At 32.2% G+C, this 21,179-nt stretch overlaps 2 protein-coding genes and 1 non-coding gene across 4 annotated transcripts; 2 read left to right on the forward strand and 1 right to left on the reverse strand.

The window, feature by feature from the left end:
* The first annotated feature begins 1,723 nt into the window (after window positions 1-1,723).
* LOC17899010 (inactive poly [ADP-ribose] polymerase RCD1) lies at window positions 1,724-5,601 on the forward strand. 2 transcript variants are annotated; one of them, XM_006303880.2, is made up of 8 exons: window positions 1,724-1,981; window positions 2,307-2,435; window positions 2,710-3,917; window positions 4,040-4,287; window positions 4,606-4,685; window positions 4,777-4,929; window positions 5,021-5,116; window positions 5,215-5,601. In XM_006303880.2, the coding sequence occupies exons 3-8, from the start codon at window positions 2,827-2,829 to the stop codon at window positions 5,284-5,286; spliced, it is 1,740 nt and encodes a 579-aa protein (XP_006303942.1). In that variant the 5' UTR covers window positions 1,724-1,981; window positions 2,307-2,435; window positions 2,710-2,826; the 3' UTR covers window positions 5,287-5,601. The 2 variants fall into 2 exon arrangements, 1 of the variants encoding a protein (XP_006303942.1); XR_002832471.1 differs by lacking the exons at window positions 5,021-5,116; window positions 5,215-5,601 and having other exon boundaries at window positions 4,370-4,685; window positions 4,777-4,803.
* Window positions 5,602-6,305: 704 nt separating this feature from the next.
* Window positions 6,306-6,377, forward strand: TRNAD-GUC. Its single transcript has one exon. It is a non-coding gene; the product is annotated as a tRNA-Asp (tRNA).
* Window positions 6,378-11,139: 4,762 nt separating this feature from the next.
* Window positions 11,140-15,953, reverse strand: LOC17900400 (probable transcription factor KAN2). Its single transcript, XM_006307636.2, has 6 exons — window positions 14,779-15,953; window positions 14,579-14,655; window positions 13,202-13,247; window positions 12,922-13,069; window positions 12,180-12,240; window positions 11,140-11,465 (listed from the first exon to the last, which is right to left on the reverse strand). Exons 1-6 carry the CDS (start codon window positions 15,530-15,532, stop codon window positions 11,340-11,342), a joined length of 1,212 nt encoding a protein of 403 aa, XP_006307698.1. The 5' UTR covers window positions 15,533-15,953; the 3' UTR covers window positions 11,140-11,339.
* Window positions 15,954-21,179: the final 5,226 nt, after the last annotated feature.

A 21,179-nucleotide genomic window follows, 5' to 3' on the forward strand; every position in this document is an offset into this window, starting at 1 on the left:
TTTTGTCCAAAAAAAAAAAAAAAAAAAGAAAAAAAAAACAGATGGTGTTTCCAAATTTGTTCTTCAAAAAAAATCTCCTGAAGAAATAATACGACATCGTTTGCTACTTCCCTTAACCAATTTTTCGTGTCAAACAATTAAAAGATGTGGTGGAAGAGACGAAACGACGCCGTACGCTGTTCAACTAAAGTGGTGATCACACATCCTCAAATTATTATTTTCAATGGATAATTGTAGAAATAAACATCTAGAATTTGTGTTCCAAAAAAAAAAATCTAGAATTTATATTTTGGGTATATTTAAGGTGATACTTTTTCCAAGTCAGTAGTTTATGCATAAAATTATCTGTTTTAAAATAGAACAAAATTTGTTAGTTTAGGAATGTGATATATAACATTTTGAAGAAAAAAAGTGATCTAATTTTGGAAGTGTCTCAATATGTAGTAGGTCAGTTTAATGGATTTTTAATATTTTATTTACCATGTATACTTTTGAAAATAATTTGTATTGGAAATGGTAATATTTTTTTTTGAATAATTAAAGAGGTTCTGGCCGAAGCCCATACATCCTTTGAGGTCCGAGACCAAAGTGTGTTATATAGTTTAGTCATGAGCGCTACTCGAACCGCAACTTCTAAGTTTTGCTAGAGATCTTGACCAATTGAGTTATTAGCACTTGGTTGAAATTGTATTATTACTTCATTAAAAAATTGTATCTATGCATAATTTTTTTTCCTTATTAATATTGATTGATCAATTTTTTTTTTCTGTTAGGGCAATATATATGTTGTTTGTAGTATTATATATGCCGAAAAACCAAAACCATTAAAAACGCGGGGAAAATATAATTACTAGAAAACCAAATAATGTTCACTAGTTTTTTGTCGCGAAACTAAAGAAAACCGTTAACAATTTTGCGCGCGGAGTTTTTTAAAATTATGTTATAAACTTGTAAAGTATTCAATTTGTTTACAATATATACATATGATCAGTATTATATATCAACAAAACTAGGAAAAAAAAACCGTCAAAAACAATCAGGACAAATATAAATAACGGTCGATGAAATAAGATCTAGTACTATTTTTTGCCGCAAAATAAAAAACCCGTTACAAACTTTACACGATAATTTTTAAAAATTATTATAAATTTGTAAAACATATGTTTTTTTTGTATATATTGCTTTATGATTTGTATTTAATAACCAAAAACTTATCTCCAACATATGCACTATTGAAAAAACTTCAAAAATATTCTCAACTTATTTGCCCACTTGACCATACAACTAAACCTTTATTCACTTAAAATACAGTGAAGAATACTATGTAGATCTCTATGCAATAAAAATATACTAATTTCTTTATTTTCCATAGTTATCTAAAGGCTTTTCTTCCACCCAATCGTTTCACAATCTCCATCATCAATCATGGTCCGTCAATGCACACTTTTCCCAAATTTTTCAATACTTTTATTATTATTTTTAAGTCGCGTTACATTTATTTTTATTCTTTATTTCTCCACACGATAATATATTATTCCATTATTGTATTCGACCGTATCTATCTCATAGCATTGACCGACTCTTCAACATATCTCACCACCCAATAAGATTACGACTTTCAGTTTACTAACTCACCGCTTCGTCGTTTTAATAAATACCCAACATGATTTGCTTTTCGTCCAAGCAAAATTTTTTTTGGGTTAGTAGAAAGATAGACAAAAAACCAAAAACCTAACAGGAACCGCCGACTTAAGATTTTTTTTCTTTCTTCCTCTATCTATTTTCAATATCGCCGATTCATATATAAATGACTCGTCTCCTTCGATTTAGTTTCTTCTTCGTCGTCATCGCCGGTTTAGGGTTTCCTTCTCTATAAGCAAAAACATCTTATCCTTCTCCTCCTCCTCTGTAATTTTCTCGTTTAGCTTTTGCTTTTCTATACAGAGAGAACCCTTGCCTCAGCGATCGATCTGATAACAAAGTTCGTAAGCTTGTTCTCTTTTGGTTTCTCTGTTAATTCGTCGCATACGGTTTTAATTTCTTCCGGATGTGTTTTTTTTTTTTAAGTCGGTTTTTGTAGATCGGCTTAGATTCGTATGGTTCTGAGTTGTTTTGTTTGAATTTTTGGATTGTTTGTGTTGTTTTTGGCTACGATCTGCGTTTTTTTCAGTCTCTGATTGAAATGAAACTGCGATTGACTTGTTTCGATTTGTTGATTTTTTGAATTGAGATTTTTATAAAATGAATTGATGAGTTTTAAGGTTTATTGGAAGCTAAGATTTCTGGTTTGTGTTTTTTTTTTGCAGGGACTTTAATCTTGCCGGCGGCTGTAATAAACTGATTAAGACGGTGGCATTTCTTCTCTGATTGTGTTTATTTTTTATGACAGAGAAGATGAACACATGTATCTATCAGGCTTTAACTGTTACAGTTGGGTGAGTTTTAAGCTTCTATAGCTGTGTTTACTTTGTTTTGTTTCTGTGTTTACATGTAAATATTGTTTACTTCCTTGTTTGTTAATTGTCTGGCTTTGTATTGTAATGGATCTCTATGCTCTTTGTAATACAAAATCACGACAAGAGAGTAATGAAAGACTGTTCATTAATTTGTTTATTTTGGACGGTAGTTTTTGTTTGACTCTATTTGCTTCCTTATGAATTGTAATTAATTTGTTTAATTATCTCAAGCATTTCCATTTCTTTTGTGCAGTGCTATCTAATGCTGTCGGCAAGACTCTATCTTTAGGACTGCTAGGGAGTTACTTAGAAGTTAAACAGTTGACTTTTTCTTTCAAGGTTATAGGTTTAGTATTGTTAATATATAGAAATGGAAGCAAAGATCGCCAAGGTATTGGATAGTAGGGTTCAAGATGGATTCGGAAAGAAAAGGAAGCACGCAGCAAGCTATGCTGCGTATGTTACTACTACTGGAGTAAAACCGTGTTCTAAGCTGCAACATGTGCCCCCACCGAATGGGATTCCTGACAAAAGAAGGAAATTGGAAGGTGAAAACAAGCTTAATGCTTATGAGAATCGCTCTGGGAAGTCACTGGTCAGATACTATTCGTATTTTAAGAAGACGGGAGTTGCGAAACGTGTTATGATCTTTGAGAATGGTGAATGGAATGATTTGCCTGAGGATATTATCTGCTCTATCAGAAATGAATTAGAAGAAAAGAGAGCCGCTATTGAGTTTGAGTTGTGTGGTCACAGTTTTATTTTGGACTTCTTGCATATGCATAGACTAGACTTGGAAACAGGGGGAAAAACCCCACTTGCATGGATTGATGTTGGAGGCAAATGCTTTTTCCCTGAAATTTATGAGAGTGATGAAACGACTAATTGTCGCCATCATAACTGTGGGAAAGATCAACAACAGTATGCTCCACGTGACATCAAACTGCGCCTTGAGATTGATGTTAATGCTGGCGAGTCGCCAAAGTTGAATTTGGAGGAGTGCAGCGATGAGTCTGGTGATAATATGGATGATATTCCACTTGCTCAACAATCTTCTAATGAGCACTATGACGAGGCTACTGAGGATAGCTGCAGTCGCAAGGTTGAAGCTGCTGTTTCGAAATGGGATGAGACTGATGTTATAGTCTCTGGTCTCACTAAAGATGCAGTTAAAAAAATGTTTGCTGTAGGCACAGCTTCGCTAGGGCATGTGGCAGTGCTGGATGTGGGCCGTTTTGCCAGTGAGATTGCTGAAGCTCGTCTAGCCCTTTTTCAGAAGCAGGTTGAGATCACTAAAAAACATAGAGGGGATGCAAACGTTAGGTATGCCTGGCTTCCTGCAAAGAGAGAAGTTCTATCAGCAGTTATGATGCAAGGACTTGGAGTTGGTGGAGCATTTATTAGAAAATCTGTCTATGGTGTTGGGATCCATTTAACTGCTGCAGACTGCCCTTATTTCAGGTATTGTTTTGCTCTGTCATGAATTTTCTTCATTTGTTTTCCATGTTTAGATCATATATTTTAACTTCCTCTCTGCTATAGGTACTTAGGCGGTTTAGAACTAACTGTGAACTTGTTTGCAGTGCTAGATATTGTGATGTTGACGAAAATGGAGTACGCTACATGGTTTTATGCCGTGTAATAATGGGGAATATGGAGCATCTTCGTGGTGATAAAGCGCAGTTCTTTTCTGGTGGAGAAGAATACGACAATGGAGTTGATGATGTGGAGAACCCGAAGAACTACATAGTCTGGTTCATCAATATGAACACCCATATCTTCCCGGAGTTTGTTGTTAGGTTCAAGCTGTCTGTCCCACCCAATGCTGAAGGTGATTAGTTTGTTCTTTTTTGTTCCTCACATATAATTTTCCCCCATTCAAATCAGCTGATGACGCATTGAAAGGGACACAGCTTAGAGATCTGGCTGAAGCTCAGGTCTCAACTGATAAATTTAGAAAAAAGGATCCATGTGTGGTAAACCTTACGACCTCCGGTGTTGTAACAAATTTGGGTTTAAAGAGACACGTCTCTGATTCATCATCCGGGGGTCGGATGAGATACTCACTCACGCCTTAATGGGTATTTCAATCCATCAAATTCTGTTTTATGTAGTATAAGAAGTCGATGACATACACTGGTTTCTGCAGGGAATTTGATTGCTAAGCGTGATAACTCGGGGGTCACTTTGGAAGGACCTAAGGATCCTCTTCCGCAGTTAGAGACAAACGTGAGTTTGATTACTTAGTTTTACTTCGTATGATAATTTTAAAGAGAGGGATTTAACAAACTATAATTGTTGTTGTGTGTTTTAAAAACAGGGAGCAGGAGGTTCAGGGAGCGCAAACAGTGTTGGTTCAAGCACTAAGCCGAAATCTCCGTGGATGCCTTTTCCTACTCTATTTGCCGCAATCTCACATAGGGTTGCAGAGAAGGACATGTCGTTGATCAATGCTGACTATCAACAACTGAGGGTATAGAAAGAGAAAAAAAACTGGTTCTGAGAGTTTTATATGTATATATGATTTGGATAATTTTTATATTGAAAAGTGATCTGTTCTGCAGGAAAAGAAGATGACGAGAGCAGATTTTGTGTGGAAACTGAGGGAGATTGTAGGAGATGATCTTCTTAGGTCCACCATAACAACGCTTCAAAACCAGGCAAGTTAGAAGTAGAGTGTTCGTGAATCGCAGGTTAACAATGTTGACAAGCAAATATGCTCAACAAAAATGTTTCTTTTTTTCTGGTTTGACTTCAGCCAAAGGCGAAGAACGTGGTTCCTGGAAGTAGCAACGGAGACCATGAAGGTGGTGGTGCAGGTGGGTTGTAAGTATAAAAGAGGATGATGACGAATATCAAAAGGAAGCTGCTTTATATAAAATCCTACCCGCCTTTGTGGTTCTCCTTTTGACTTTTTCTAATTTTAGACTTTTGGTTTTGGGTTGTGGTCGTGGGTAGAGGAGAGCTTTAATGTGTCGACTTTTCTGTCGTAAACAATCGTGTTATATAAGACAGTGATGTCGTTTGGGTCTTTGTTATTTAGCTGCAAACATTGTTGTGGAAGTCGTCGAGTCTATCACGTGAATCTTGTCTTCGCCATTATTTTGGTAGCTTATTATATATGTACCGTGTGACTTTAGCTTTAGTGGTCATTGCAAATTTGAAAACTTGTTACTGAACGATAAAGAATAACTTGTAGACGAAAGGATTCTTGTAACACTGGGGATGTTCTGGATGGAGACACCGGCTACTGCTCGACTCCAATAAAGAGAAGCTTGGCCCCTGTTGATGAGAACAAGACCTGTTTCTGTGGAGTAGATGAAATGGTCAGTTTGGGAGATCTCTCTTTGTTTGTGGCACCAACATGGAAGTATAGAACCTGATCTGAGTTGTTCACCCAAAAGTACAGCATTCTTAATTTCTTTGTTTTGTGAGATTGTTACCTAAGCTATATTTAATGGGCAACTGTGGTATTTTATTGACTTTGGGCCCAACTTTTGCATTAGTCAAGAGGCTTCGTAGGAGAGGGGACCATGTCATCCTCCATTGCGTCTTCCTTAACACGGCAAGTATGAGAGCCTTTATAAGATTGAAGATGTCAGGCCACTCATCAACAACCTCATCTACGTTCAACTGGACTTTTGTGTAGATCCAAGCCCAATAATGCTCTATAAGCTAGTGACCCAAGTATTGCCCTCTATGTGATATGGGGAATCAGAGTCCAGACTCCATGAGACAATGAGAGCAAGTGAGCAACATATCCACAGTAGGGAAACCAAACAAATTAGAGAGGAAGTTACGAACTAAAAAGATGGAATATAAATTATGTATATCCACAACAAGTAAAAGGTCGTTGTAGTATAGTGGTAAGTATTCCCGCCTGTCACGCGGGTGACCCGGGTTCGATCCCCGGCAGCGGCGATTATTTTTAGTAATGTTAATGGTCGATCTTTGTTTGGATCTGGACTGGGCCTGAGCCATGGGTATGATATGAAGGCCTTCAACGATAATTATTGAAACAAGTTCATCAAATAATAGTACTGTTTTTTGTGTTTTTTTTTTTTTCTAAAAACCAAAATGAAAGAATGGTACAAAAGAAAAGAACATTGATTAATATGAAAAATTGACCATTCGATTTGTTTGTTTCCAACAAATTGACAATTCTTTATGTATGATATAGGAATTTTTGTCTGTGTGAGAAAAAAGAAGGGAAAAAGTGATATAGTGACAGGACTGTGAAAGAGGTAGGGTGTTGATTGGTCCCTCACCAAAGTGGTACTCTCGTGACAGTAAAATTTTAAGTTTTATTTTGACCATATGCCTTTGACACGTCACTTCTTTCGCCACCGTCTGACATTTTCACAACACTTCTCTCTTCTTCTTTTTCTGGTCCTTTTGACTCTTTTTTTTTCTTTCTTAAACAATAATATGAATATGAAGTTGAAAACATTCTTAACTAAGTAATACATATGGTCTGAGAGTATATAAAAGAATCTAAATCCAAAATCTCTTAATAGTTCAAAATAAATCAATATGGTATTCGGATTTTATCTCATAATATTTCAATAAAATAAAACCTGATCAAATTATGTGTTAGGTGAATATGTATAATACGTAATTTTCCTTTTTACTGATTTTTTTATATATATAAAAAAACTGACTAATCTTTCTTTTCAAATATGGATGATCAGTAACATTCTCTATCTCTCCTTAGATGTAAATTAATTAAACCTTTTTAAAAAAAACTGTGTAGGCATTTTTCAAATTTTCAAACCAAAAACATTTTTGTAGTCTAAAATCTGAGACACATATAAATAAGAGAAATGTATAATGTATGTTTTAATAAAATATATATACAGTATTTAGGTGAATAATGTATGTATATGTATTATGACTTATTAGAGTGTATTTTTGTAGGTATGTAATTTGGCTGTATATAAAATATAAATAAATAAAAAATAAAAAAATTTGGCTGTATATATAAAGAAAGAAGGGAGGCGTTGGTTCCCGCGAGAATTTCGCCTTATTATCCGTTGTCCTCTCTTAGAGAATATATATCTTCTTTTTTTTTTTCTTTTTTTGTCTTTCTCAATTTTTTTTTCTGTTCTCTTCGTTTTCTTTTTTTTTTCTACTTCATTAAAAAATGCTACCTAAATTTATCATCACATTAATTACATAAACACTGTCTCTATATGTCAAAAATATTATTACAAAAAATTGAATTGACATTATTGTATTTATTATTTATATTTCAATATGTATGTATACACCATAGTTTCATGAAACCTTTTATCTTCTCCCCATGCAAAAAAAAAGTTCCTCGAGCTACTCAACTTTTAAACACTGCAAAAACTTCATGAATTACAATTACTTGCTCTCTCTCTCTTTTCACTTTCCTTTTTGTTTTCTTTTTACCTTTTATTTCTTTACATTCAATTTCATTGTCACTGCCGTATGCATGCATTGCATGTATGTTGACTATATATGTACATGTAGCTAGCTAGGTACAACGTTTTCGTAATGCAAACTCATTGTTTAATCTCTTTTTGTTAATGGACTTGTAATTTTTTGGAATTTGTTAAAAGAAAAAAAGGGTGAAAACAAGGAGGAGCGTCTAACTTTTACTGGTCACTTTCTCTTGTTGATCAGTAACATCTTTGCAACATTTGGCAATTTAACCAATCAATCTGACGGCTTGCAGAGCAGCAGACAGAGTCTCCCAACAAAACTATCGTGTCGTTGAGATCACGACACGTCGACGAGAGAGAGTTCTTTCTTCTTCGTACGACAAAGTTTTTTGAATGGGGAAATGATAATGTAATGATGGTTTAATAATTATTTTATGCTTTTTTGTTGAACATTCTAGTGGACTTCGTGCTCTTTCTTCTTCCTCTCTACCTCTGTTCGTACGTACAGACAGTAAATACTACTATCGACCAGTGTTTCAGTCTTTTGCCTTCATTCGCACAGAGATTGAGATATAAAAAAGACAGAGAGTGTGACAGATGCGCGACCTACACTAATTTTATATATAATAATAACCAAAAAAATATCTTATACTCCCATATATATGATAGAGAGTGTGACATATATATGATAATGTTTTTCTTAGTGCATGGGTTAGTAATAATATGAAATTATATTTATAAATGAATAGTAGCTCATGTAACAGTTACTTACATCTACGTTAATGTGGTTTTATATATCTACGTATATATGATTAAAGGAAGATGAGATTTGGATATTTAGGCAATAATGCTATAGTGATTGAGTTTCTAAATGTAAATTGGAAACTTTCTATTTTATGTTTGCTCTCTCAAAAGTACAATTTCAAACTTTTGTTGTTTTACAATAATTTTGTATGATTAAAGTAGTAATAATTTAAGAGGAGAAAGTCAATAAAATTTGTGGTAGCCCAAGGAGGAGAAAGGACAGATGAAAGACTTTTTTAGCTAGAGAGAGTGAGTAAAGACCAATTGTTCTCTTTTTTCTCATAATTCTCCTTCTGATTCGTATGGATCTACTAACTTGTGCCATCCCCTCTCAATGTGATAGCTTATGGAATTACACATGTTATCACAATATCATTCATCCATATCATCAACATAGCAATATATAACATGCACCAACAACTTTGAACTTGTATAAACATGTAAGAAAAGAAACTAATCAAACTTTGCGATTGATAATAAGATCTATTTTAGATAAATTTTAGTTTCTAAACCTTGTTTACTAGCTAGATTTACATTGTAGGGGTATGATGAAATAGTATTTATTTATTTTTGTTTGCAAACTAGTATGTGATAGCTATATAGCATTTAATAGTTGGGATGAGTGGGTGGGTGTATGTTGCAATTATTGGTGAATGATTACTACCTTTTTGCATGGCTTTTATATTCCGTTTTGCTTTCAAAAAAAAAAAACTTGAAAGAAAAGTTTTTAAAATATATATAAATGTTTTGGGATGTTTCACGTTGCACGTGACATGACAATGACACAAGGCCGTGTTTCAATTGTCAAATGCGACAACCCATACAATGTGAAGACAACCATACCTTCTATTGTCAAATTCTTATAATTTTTATCATTTTGATTTATATATATAAGTTTATATTGATAAATAGATCCATTTTGATATCAAACATTGATTTAATATTTGGAGGACTTCTAGAATATGTTTTTCTTTTTTTCAGTTCCATATTAGAGGGTGTGGCAAATTAAACTAGTTATGGCCGTCGTGAAAATGGATAAGTTTTTCAATCTATTATTTGGTTTATGAGAAAATCTTTTAATAAAATATATTGGTAGACACTGATTAATGAACCGTATATATAAGAACTAGAGTTTGTTTTGGTCACGTTACGATTTAGTTTATATATATATATTTAGTTATAATGGTAGTTCCCCACATATTTGTTATCATGTTCCATTGTATTGGACTCGGCGTTGTCATGTGTCCATTGTTGTCCATTTCACATACATATCATGATCATCACTCATCAGTCTACTAATTAGTTCCGTTGTTGTCTAGTTTAGATGTTTTATCAGTCTACTTCGTTCGGGTTTGAGATAATCAATCCACTCAGTACAAATAGGTAAATTATTCAATCAGTTCATCCAAATACGTTGAGATCATGATGATAAGCTCACCAAACTTAACAAGCTAGTTCATCTACCTCGTTAAGGTCATACACACAGCTATATCTCTATACCCTTGATAATGATTATAATTCTAATTTAGGTTCTAATCTGGTTCACTTGATACTTCCCGTGATTACTAATTCACTCGGCTGTGTCATCAACTTGATAATGACTTTATTATAGTCTATAGTATCACATTGGCTAAACCTAAAAAAAAACTATTCAACGTAACCATTCATCTGATCTAAACTAATTTATCTCTATATGTACTTAACTTTATTGTATTGGTTATTCTAGTCTGTCGGATGGATAGCATCTCATCATGCATGCCTAGTATAAGTATGTGTGGTCGAGTGTTGACGACTAAGGAAACAGCAAAATCCTAAGTGAAAGCAATGAACTAAACATTCTTTGGTGGGAATCTACCTTATACATTCGCATTATTCTATATTTTTTTTCTCTCCTTTATGTCTTTTACTTTTCCCCTACGATATATTTCAAGAACAAAAGTCCCAAAATTAATAATACTTTGGACCTAAAAACATATATACAAAGATATATTTCCCTTTTCTTTTTACGAGAATAAAGAGATATTCTTTGCTTTATTGTATAAGTTAATCATCTTTTCGAAAAGCTTATGGTGATAGACAGTTCATATGCTTTTATACCCACTCTAAAAAAAACCTGAAGGCCAATCATAAAGGTAATCACTAATTAATCATATATCAACCAAAACATTCATGTTCATTTTTATTTTCGTTTGCAAAGCAAATTAACATTTATATGTAGAAAAATCATAGATATATTCTCCTTACAACTTTACTCATTCTCCTTTAATTTATTTGCTTTCTTTCATTCATGTCCTCTTTTGTCCTTCTTTTAAACCTTTTTCTCTCTTTACTTTTTTCTACTTTTTCTCTTTTATGTCTTTTCCTTTTTTCTCTATTATTATTCTTTATATATCATTATTATCGGAATTGTAAAATAGAAAAAGGAAACAAAGTTTAACGAAAGAAACAAAACATTTATTGGTGTGCCTCTAGTAGTTGATTATTTCATAGCTCTTCTCAATAGAGAAGGAAAAAGAACAGTGTTTGTCAACCTTTCAAGAGGACAGTGTGATTTTAATAAGCTTTTAAGAAAAAAACTTATTGAATTGATATGAATATCGAACTAGCATTAGCCAAAATAGAAGTTAATTAACTGATACTAATTAATTACTAGCTAGCTACACAAGAAATTTTAGTGAGAACGACCCAAAGTAAACTCAAGATTTGGCTTGAATGGACTTGTTCCCGAGATGCTTGATGAGCTCATCTCTTCTGATGATATCCTCTCATAACTTGAACACTTCCCATCTATTTCCTTCTGTTCAAATTAAAATAAAAATAAAACCATTAATCACAATTAGCAAAAATTTATACTAATGCTTTGCTATTTTAAATATGTATTCAACATGTGAGGGTAAATAATTGATCATTAGTTTATAAAGTGCAGAAACTCATGCAAAACTAAGTAAAAATAATCTTAACATTTCACTAGGGATTAAAGTTAATTGTTCTATCTTCCATAATCAAGAAATTAGTTCAAAGATCTAACTTACCCTATTTATTGTCCTAAGGACTAGTCTTTGACATTGACACAATTACAGACATCTTATACTTTCTTATTGTTCAACGGAAGCTGCCGTGGTTTTTGCTTTTGCCCATATTAGCCTATAAGACAAACTTAGATAACCGTACCTCAAGGCATAAGCTTTCACAAGTCACAATATATGTGTGTCAAAAGGTCAAAACAAAACAAAAAAGCTCACCATGGTCAATGTCAATATGGTTAGGTTTTTCTTTATTTTTTTTCCTAATAAATGTCTAAATAGCGAAAATACCCATTTTTCCTTTTTGAAAATTCCTAAAGCAAGCTTTAATGAAAGCCCTTTTTGTGGCACCCCTTTTTAGGTTTACGGGTGACTTTGCAATGAAAAGAAATCGACAATGCATAAGATAAATTGATACTATACACACTTAACACAAATTTTGCGTATACAATAATAGTTATATTTTTGCAGAAAGAGATGTATCGTACCTCAGAAGGTAGCATAATTTCTGCAACATTATCGATTAGCTTCCCATGCAAACGTGCTTCTCTGCAAAAAAAAACCCAAAAGCTTGTTATATATATGAGAGAGAGCTATATTCGCTTTAGAGAAATGAATAGAAAAAAAAAAACAAAAACAAAAGGAGGAAGAAAGTGAAAAAGGAAGATAAGAAATTACAAGACGAAAGAAAACAAAAGTGTTTTTCTTTTGGTAATAACAAAGTTGTTTTTATCTCTGTCGACTGCCATGGCTGTTCGTTTAACGTAAGCAAAAATTTAGAACATTGCGATATTATATTCTGACATATATATCTTACTTTATTTTTAGTATAAAGTTGAGAAATCAATCTTTTCCTCCAGCCCATGTGTTTGCCCATTTGTTCATGTGTGTTTAATTAACCATTCTAAAAAGAGCTTTAGTTTCTCGAATTAATTTGAAAACAAATAAACTAGATTTGTAATGATTAAAATATATACATATGTGTGTGTTCTTGTGACTGTGGAGTGAGTTAGAGAACAACACATGATGATTAACCCATCATGTGTTTTTGTCTCAACGCTATTCAGTTGGGTTTTGTGGCTGAGAAAGAGACAAAACATGACTACAAAGCAGAAACATAAACCTAAACCCAATTCTTAACTACACTCATATTATATATTTATAGAAGCATGCACATGCTCTTGAGCGTGATTTTACGTTACAAAGAGGCATCAATGTGTATGTACGTACCCGGAAGAATTGGTCCATAGACCATTTGATTTCTCTGTCGTCGGATTCGTCATTTCCTCGCTATCTCTAGATTTTCGATTCATATCGAACATCCAATCGTCTGAGTTATTATCTCCCGACGAACCATTCTCGTAAACATCAGATTGTCCTAAAATTATAACATATAGAAGAAAACAAACAATTAGGGTTTCGACTATTAGAATCACACAATCTAATTATTAAAACCATATCGAATAGTTCACAGCAAAAGAATCTTAAATTATAGTTCTCTAACACTAACCTGACGAAGCTGCTGCTTTGTCGGTTGTCTTCACTGTTCTGTACATCTGGTATTATTTATAAAAAATTGTACATCAAAATTAAGAAAACGCATGTACAATATTAAAAATTTCGATTAGTAATTCAAAAAGCAAAAAACTCTTAATTATATTGATGCATGTATCGAAATAATATGGTAAAAGAAGAAGAGACCAAAGTAAGGAGACCAATGTACTGTTGTCTTCCGACACAGTTGAATAGTACCAACCAATTTTCAAAATATGCATAAAATTATATTCTATAGTTTTATGAATGTGCATAGAAGTTAAATAAATCAAAAAGATTGAAAAAATAAGATATATAGAACTGTTCGGACACAGAAGCATTAATTGACATTATTAATGAAGTTTGCGATTTTCATGTACCCATGCATGAATTTATGTGTCTAACCATGGTTAAACCCTAGAGCCCATTAAACATATGGAGAGGTGGAACCATGGTTAAGTTAAATAAAACCTTGTCTTCTCTCTCACCGTGACTGTGTGTAAGGACCAAAACCATTTCATCATTGAGAAATGATGGTGTTTCTTGTACTCTATCCCTTTCTGATTTTTCTATTTTTCCATTATTATTAAAATTATTATTATTTTCCTACCTATATATTCATATTTACTAAGAATCTATCCCTATTAAGACTGTCCTAAGAAATTGTCCCTAATAAGAAACTAGACTTGTGAGTTATAAAACATATAAAACCATATGATGATTATATATGTACAAAACCAACATCTAAAATTTTGGTGTATAACCCAAGAAAAAATGGAAAATAATGAAAACCACAAGTACTACTAATGATTTTATTGATAATTAGCACAATCACACTTACGTAAATTTCTCCATCACTCTCAATTTCTCTCTCTAACTTTTTTATTCTATGTGTGTCAGTAATAGTAATATTGAGTAATTTTTGGTTTACTTGTAACAGGACAAGTTTATTCTTCCAAGGAGAAAATTTTCTATAGACTGTCTATATATCTTCTATCATGAATTTTTATTTATAAATATTTATTAAATATGTATGGAATGTTTATATGAATTTTTCTTTTGTCTTAACTCAAGCAAAGGGTTGCATTATTGGTGGGCAAAATTGGATTTAATTAAGATAAGAATAAAAAAGGAAGGATCAGAAGAAAACAAGATTCGATCTGTTCTGACTCGAGTGGAACTCTGATTTAAGGAAGTCACCGAGTCAAATGCATCGATACCCGAGAAGATTATTACATTATTATTAACTAATTATACATTTCTTCATAACTTTTGTATTTTTTTGCATTTCCCAACTAAAGTATATGAGATGAATCAGAGATATTATACCATCTATAATGTTTAATTAGTGTACCTGTAAATGGGATTTAACATGAGCCAAAGTAAGATCTTTGACATCCATGAGCTCAAGAACTGATTTAGGCGTAGCTCCTAATTAACAAGTGAATAAATCAAGAACTCATTAAACATTCTTGAAAATGGTAATTAATTAAGAAATGGGAATTAGAAAAAAAGAGATAAGCTTAGCTTTAAGGTAAAAATAAAGGAACATACTTTCATGGCCACCGAGTAACTCAACGGCGTGAACGAACCGGGCATGGAGAGTGGTGGTCCATCGCATCCGAGGAGCTCTCATGCTTCGCTTAGCCGGGAATCTTGGCATGAATCTCGCTCTGTTCAGAGTCTGGTGATGGTTGTGGTGATGATTGTGGTAATTAGGGTTTGTAATCAAACCGGAGTTACTAACGTTACTAGTATTAAAGCTATTGTTGTTTCCGGTGAGAGACGGTGAAGAAGAGGGAATTAAAGACGACGGATCGAAAGGGAAGCATGGCGGCGGCGGACGGTGATGTTGATGTTGAGGAGGAGGAGGGTTGTGGTAAAGTGGGATTCCTCTGATTGGTCTTAAGTGAGTATTAAGGTCGTGAGCAAGAAACCCTTGTAAGTGTTGTTGTTGTTGTTGATGCTGTTGTGTCGGAAACTGGAAAGAGGACAAGATGTTAGAGCCGTTGCAATTAGGGAGAAGGTGAGGCTGATGATGATGATGATGGTTTTGTTGTTGTTGATGATGATGAGAGTTGTTAGAGAGCGAGAGGTCTTGGAATGGGTGATTGGTTGGCTTTGAGCTTGAATTAGAGACGAGAGAAGACGTTCTTGAATCGAGAGCTCTTCTCCAAAACCCTAAATCGAGTTCCTCATGATCTTCTTGATCCGTTGTTGATCTTCTTCTCTGCCATGTTGATGATGGTTTGCTGTTCGGAGGACTTATCTGTAAAGATAAATCGGGCTGAGCAGGAAACAGCTCCATGGAAAGAGACCTTTATATATATATATATAACTTATTCTTTCTTCTTCTTGAAGAGAGATTCTTCAGTCGGTGATGATGAACCCTAGTTCTTGTTCTTTAAGACAAAGAAGATAACAAAAAAAAGAGAAAGCTCTCCTTAAAAAAATTATTGGGAGTAAGGGAGGAAAAAGAAAAGGGTATGGAGGATTTGAGGAAGAGATTTCTGGGATTTGGTTGAGAATGTTGTTTCAATTGTTTGAGGTTAAGCAGATTTTGCAAAGATTTTTGAGAGAGATATAGAGAGAGAAAAATCAATGACAAGGTAGTATGTAGTGAATGGTTGTTTCTTTTGTGTGAAGTATATGTGAGAAAATGACACTTGAGTGTGTGTGTATGTGTGAGAGAGAGAGAGAGAGGAGAGAGGAGGAAGTGTTTGTGTGGACATGGGGGGGCTAGAGGAACTTAGGTTAAGAAAGGAGAAGAAGAAAAGCAAAGGGATAAAGAAAAAGAAATTGAAAAAAAAACAAACAAAAGTGGTAAATGGTAAATAAGGCTTTCTTTTTTTCTTTCTTTCTTTGCACTCTTTTGTTTTCTTTGGAGGAGAAAAGTAAATCCTTTATTTTTGTTTTTAAACCATTTTTATTGTTCTTTTCTTAGTCTACAACATTCCACCTTTTTTATTTTATCTTTTTACTCCTCCTTTTTTATATATTTTCTTTCTCCCTAAAATCAGTAAAATTTGAATAAATAAAATTTTCGATTTACATAATTAATGGAATGATATATAATTCTTTTATTTTGTTCTCAACATCTTTTTGGACATGAAGTATATATCAAATCAGTTTATGTCATAATTTCACTTAAATTTGCGTTGAAATATAACTAATATGGTTGATAAAGTCGTATGACATACAGAATTTTGAGAAAAAAAAAGAAAGAAAACTGTTAATTTTAGAATAAAGTGATTTCATATGAAAAATTCCTTTGGAATGTCTTTTTCTATAACATAAATAGTTAACTATAATATTCAACACATGAAGAAGAATAGAAAAGGTGAAAACTTTGGAAATGGTTTGTTTTTATGAAATCTTTAGCATCCCACACGCTCTCTTCCTTTGCTTTTAACTGAAACCCAAGGTTGATTTCTCCTTTTTATAAACCCTATATTCATTCCAAAAAGAAGCATAATTTTTTTTTAAAGGTTTAAAATCACAAATGAATAAAGGAAGAAGAACAAAAGAAAAAAAAAAGATGAAAAAGAGATAGTGAGAAAAAAGGAAAAAAATAAAATAAAGAGGAATAAAACAAAGTTTGCTTATTTTAGCTTGTATGACTCTCTCTTTCACATGATTATCAACTTTTCTCTTCTCCCTATGTTTGTTTTTTTTCTCCCTTTCATTTGTAAATTATACCTTAATGATTAAAAACCCTTACCACATGTTTTTTTGAATAATCTGTTTTTTCAGAGAGATGATGTTTCAAATCAAGTCCAACATAAAACCCTGTGACTTCACTTATAGCAATCACTATAGTGAAAATCACAATGAACGATGGTGACCTATATGAATTACACGAGTACAATTTGTATTTTGCATGTGTTGAGTAATAAATTATAGACGATTATAAAAAACTTATTTGTTTGACATCTTATTTGAAAACATGCAAACTAAAAGTTTAATTATATTCGAAATGTATCACGTTAATTAATAGAAAATAAATTTAGTAGCATGTCATACAAGAAAGATTGATTGAAATGCAAAAAGGCATGTCTAAGTTTGAAACCTTCCCAATACAAAGCCAGCTCGAGTCAATCAAGTTGAGGATGAAAATGTAAATTTACAATGCAAACTATTTGTTGTGTGCTTTGTCAAAGCTCAAAGGACTATCGAAAGATAAAAAAAGAAAAGAAAAAGCCAAACCTAATCAAATGGCTAATTTTACCACGTATATATTTTAGTATTTAGTTATAATTACGAAAACTAACAAGGATACAAAAATAATCAATCACTCACTACTTAATAGAATTAAAATGTTGGGTTCTTTAAATTCAAGTGAATTTTTTATAATATGATGTTGATCGTTTTGATCTATATGGACTTGTTGACTTCATACTAACTGAAGTTGGATTTCACTTATATATTAGAAACATCTATTTTTAATATTTTGATATGGGACGTTGGTTTGTATCTAATACCTTCCCTTTAGTATATAAGTCTTATATTTATTAGTGTTATACTTAACTTATATATTAAAAAATTTCGATATACGATATTGGTTTGTAATCTATAACTTTGATTCTATTAAGAACAACAAAATTTGAATGGCTCAAGCATCTTGTCGAAAAAATGATTTGAAGGATAACTATACAAATTAATGACGAGAGATTAAAATAAAGGGATGTGTTCAGTTTATAAAAACCATACCAATATTAAAATCATCGTGACATATAATGGTATAGTAGTGCCGATGAGTTAGGCATAGAGATCGGCAAGATACCTCTCCTCCATAGGGAATAGAAATCTCCATAAGAAAACGACATTTGATCTTAATTTTCTTGAAATTCACAAACATGTTTCTTCTGTAGCTGATTTTGATTTTGATTAATCACAGCTGCTAAGCATATTATTACTATAAGCATTCTACATTAATGACACAATTATTAAACTATTACTACTAATAGATTCTTGATTGTTTTTTTCGTAATGTTCCCAACAAACCCAAAAAACCCGGTGTACTTAAATATCGAAACTATACTTAATGTTATTTTATTTGAACCATGCTTAAATAAATTGTTGTGTACAAAAAAAAATCATTTAAATCACTATTCTTATAAATTTACCTTTTAAATTTAGAAAATGTAATGAAAGCACATGAAGTCAAAACAAATACGCGAAATAACTTATTTCCATTATCGTGAGATTTGTTAAATTTTGATAAATATACAAGAAATCAAAGTATTTTCAATGAAAAGTTCAAATCTACCTTTAGTATTTTAAAACTAAGTATTTGTGACCGTAAATCGTTTAAATATACATATAAAATTGGTATTACGTATTATTTTTCATTTACTATGATTATTATTCATATTTTGAAGATGAAGGATAGATTTGCAAAAAAATAAACTTGGAATTTTTGTTTGCACAAAATCCTCGTATGAACTTTAGTAAGATATAAACCATCTTTAATTAAAAATTTGGGATGGAATTATAATTATAATTTGATTATATATGACTAATAAGTTTGACTGTTAAGTTATGAATGCAAAGTTAAAATAACATAGAACATTTTTTTACTTACATCGTTGTAGTGGGTTAATACTTAATAGTATGTGAAAGCAAATAGAGTTAAATAGAATGACCAACTCTCACAAACAATAAATGTGGTAGAACAAGAAGAACCTCACTCACTTTTAAAATTATGAAAACATTAATGGTAGCAGCAACCATTACGGAGCATCAAATTCTTGTAAAGTATAATAAAACCTGACGGAATGAGAATTACGTATACAAAATATGTACGAGTGTTACATAAACAAGTAAGTATATAGATAAGTTAGGTACGGAATTGGATTATTGAATGGGTCAATGCGGCAATTAGAACTACGGTCTAATTAAAGAACACACATGCCTCGAGGATTTGTGTAATATGCCTAGAAATTTGTGTGTTTGCCAATGTATATATATATTTTTTTTTCTAAAAGCCAAAAAAGAATATCATATAAAATACATATTAATTTATATAGATGTTAACAATAGAATATTATGTTTGTAGAAATTTGGATATCTCGTTTTGTTTGCTTTTTTTTTTGTTGTTGTTGTAAACCTTCTCGTTTTGTTTGCTTATATTGCCTTTTCTTTGGCAAACATTGCAAGCTAAATCGAAACAAAATATGAACATCTCTGAAGATAGCTATGTTTGTAGAAATTTGGATGATATTTTAAAGGCCTCAAAATATCATCCTTCATAAATTCATTTTTTTCTTCTTTTTTAATTTTTGGTAAAAGGTTAAATAATTTTTTTTTTCTTCTTTATTTCTTTCAAGATTTCTTTCTTCTTCTTCTTCTTCTTTCAAGATTTTGAGGTATTTGACGAGGTCATAATACCAAAGAAGGTTTGTTTTCAACTTCTCGATGAAAAAAATTGGCTCCACTATGAAATGCTCAACTTCTACTGCTTCAAACCATAGACCTTATAAGCCATTATTCTTTTTTGAAATAAAGCCTTTCAAATCACCCAAAAAAACTTAAGGAATGCAAATATGAGTCTCCTGAACGTCTATGTTCTATTTGAGCATCCAAAATCACTCTTAAACGTTCTCTAAAAATTATGGAACCATTTTTCCCTATTGCATGACTTCCCCAAATCTTAGACCTTATAATCCATTAAAATCTTCTGAGTTTTAAAACTGTTATTTGTTATTAGGCTATTGTGTGGTTCTTTACTTCTCTTTCCATAGCTTAGAACACTAGGCTTTAATTAACACAAATATGTCACAACAGTGCGGTGCCCTTTCAATTGACCCATCAACAGAACATTCAAGTGGGAGCCCTCAAGCCTATTTGTTTCCTCACCAAAATCGCCTTCATCATTGATCCAAAAAGAATGTCTCTTTTAGCCAGCTTTGGCCGGATCATCCACTTGGTCGACACTTAGACAACATTAATCTGGTCCTTACATCAACCAACGTAAGGGGGTTCTAGATGCTTTTAGTGTGAGCATTGAGCATGAATTCTATAACAAAACACCTTATTTATAATTTCGATTCTAATAGTTTCTCTTGCTTACAAGATAAGAGCAAATATGGAATCACACGTTAGTTTGAGAAGCATAGTTTCCACTCCCATCATTTCACTATTTAGCATGTATATTATATGTAGGATATGAAATTCACAATATCCCTTAATTCATTTATAATTTTATACGCTATTTTCACATTAAAAAATCCATAACAGATTTAAATAGGTACCACTAAACTACGAACCAAACATACATGTGTTTTTTTTCTTTCCCTTTTTGTAGTTTCAACTCGATCTCGACTGTTTATATCAAATCAATATAATTCAAATTATTCCAATTCATTAGTTGTGATTAGATTGAATATTGAAGAAAAACCAAGGTTCTATATATTCATTATTTAATATTCCTTTTACATTATATTGATCTAAAATGTACACACTACTTGTTGTCAAAATAAAATAAAAAAAACACACTACACACTGAATCTTTTTAATTCGCAAGTTCTCATAATTTACTATAAACATTTTGAATGTTCAGATTATATTATACAAAAAGATCTTAGCCATGTGGATCTAATAAATATTGAGTTATATAAGTGATCACTCTTAGCTTACAGATTTGAACTGCTTTACATTAATTTGTATGTGAAATCAACTTCACAAGATCATCCATCTGAGTGCTCATTTATCTTGTTCGTTTTGATATATGATGGAATACATTCAACTTTGACGTGGATACGACATTTGTAAAGTCAGAACGACGTCCATTTACATTCTAATTCGATCCAAGATATTTTCTTATTATGTCTCATCGTCTTGCAATTTTTATTTTTATAATTTAACTAATTAAGCCACTAATGTCATCAACATTTTGGGAATCAATTCAATCACCCACTAAATTTGTACTTTTAGAACATTAATCATCTTTTTTT

Source organism: Capsella rubella, unplaced genomic scaffold (assembly GCF_000375325.1).
Source record: "Capsella rubella cultivar Monte Gargano unplaced genomic scaffold, Caprub1_0 scaffold_1, whole genome shotgun sequence".
NCBI classification, from domain to species: Eukaryota; Viridiplantae; Streptophyta; class Magnoliopsida; order Brassicales; family Brassicaceae; genus Capsella; species Capsella rubella.

Bases quoted from the DNA above. Each gene is read 5' to 3' on its own strand.
- LOC17900400 (XM_006307636.2), bottom strand. From the start codon at position 15,532: ATGGAGCTGTTTCCTGCTCAGCCCGATTTATCTTTACAGATAAGTCCT. The intron at 14,656-14,778 runs GTATGTTCCTTT...CTTGTTAATTAG, and splicing joins GTTACTCGGTGGCCATGAAA to GAGCTACGCCTAAATCAGTT. The intron at 13,248-14,578 runs GTACACTAATTA...AAATAATACCAG, and splicing joins ATGTTAAATCCCATTTACAG to ATGTACAGAACAGTGAAGAC.
- LOC17899010 (XM_006303880.2), top strand. From the start codon at position 2,827: ATGGAAGCAAAGATCGCCAAGGTATTGGATAGTAGGGTTCAAGATGGA. The intron at 3,918-4,039 runs GTATTGTTTTGC...ACTTGTTTGCAG, and splicing joins GCAGACTGCCCTTATTTCAG to TGCTAGATATTGTGATGTTG. The intron at 4,686-4,776 runs GTGAGTTTGATT...TTTTAAAAACAG, and splicing joins TTCCGCAGTTAGAGACAAAC to GGAGCAGGAGGTTCAGGGAG.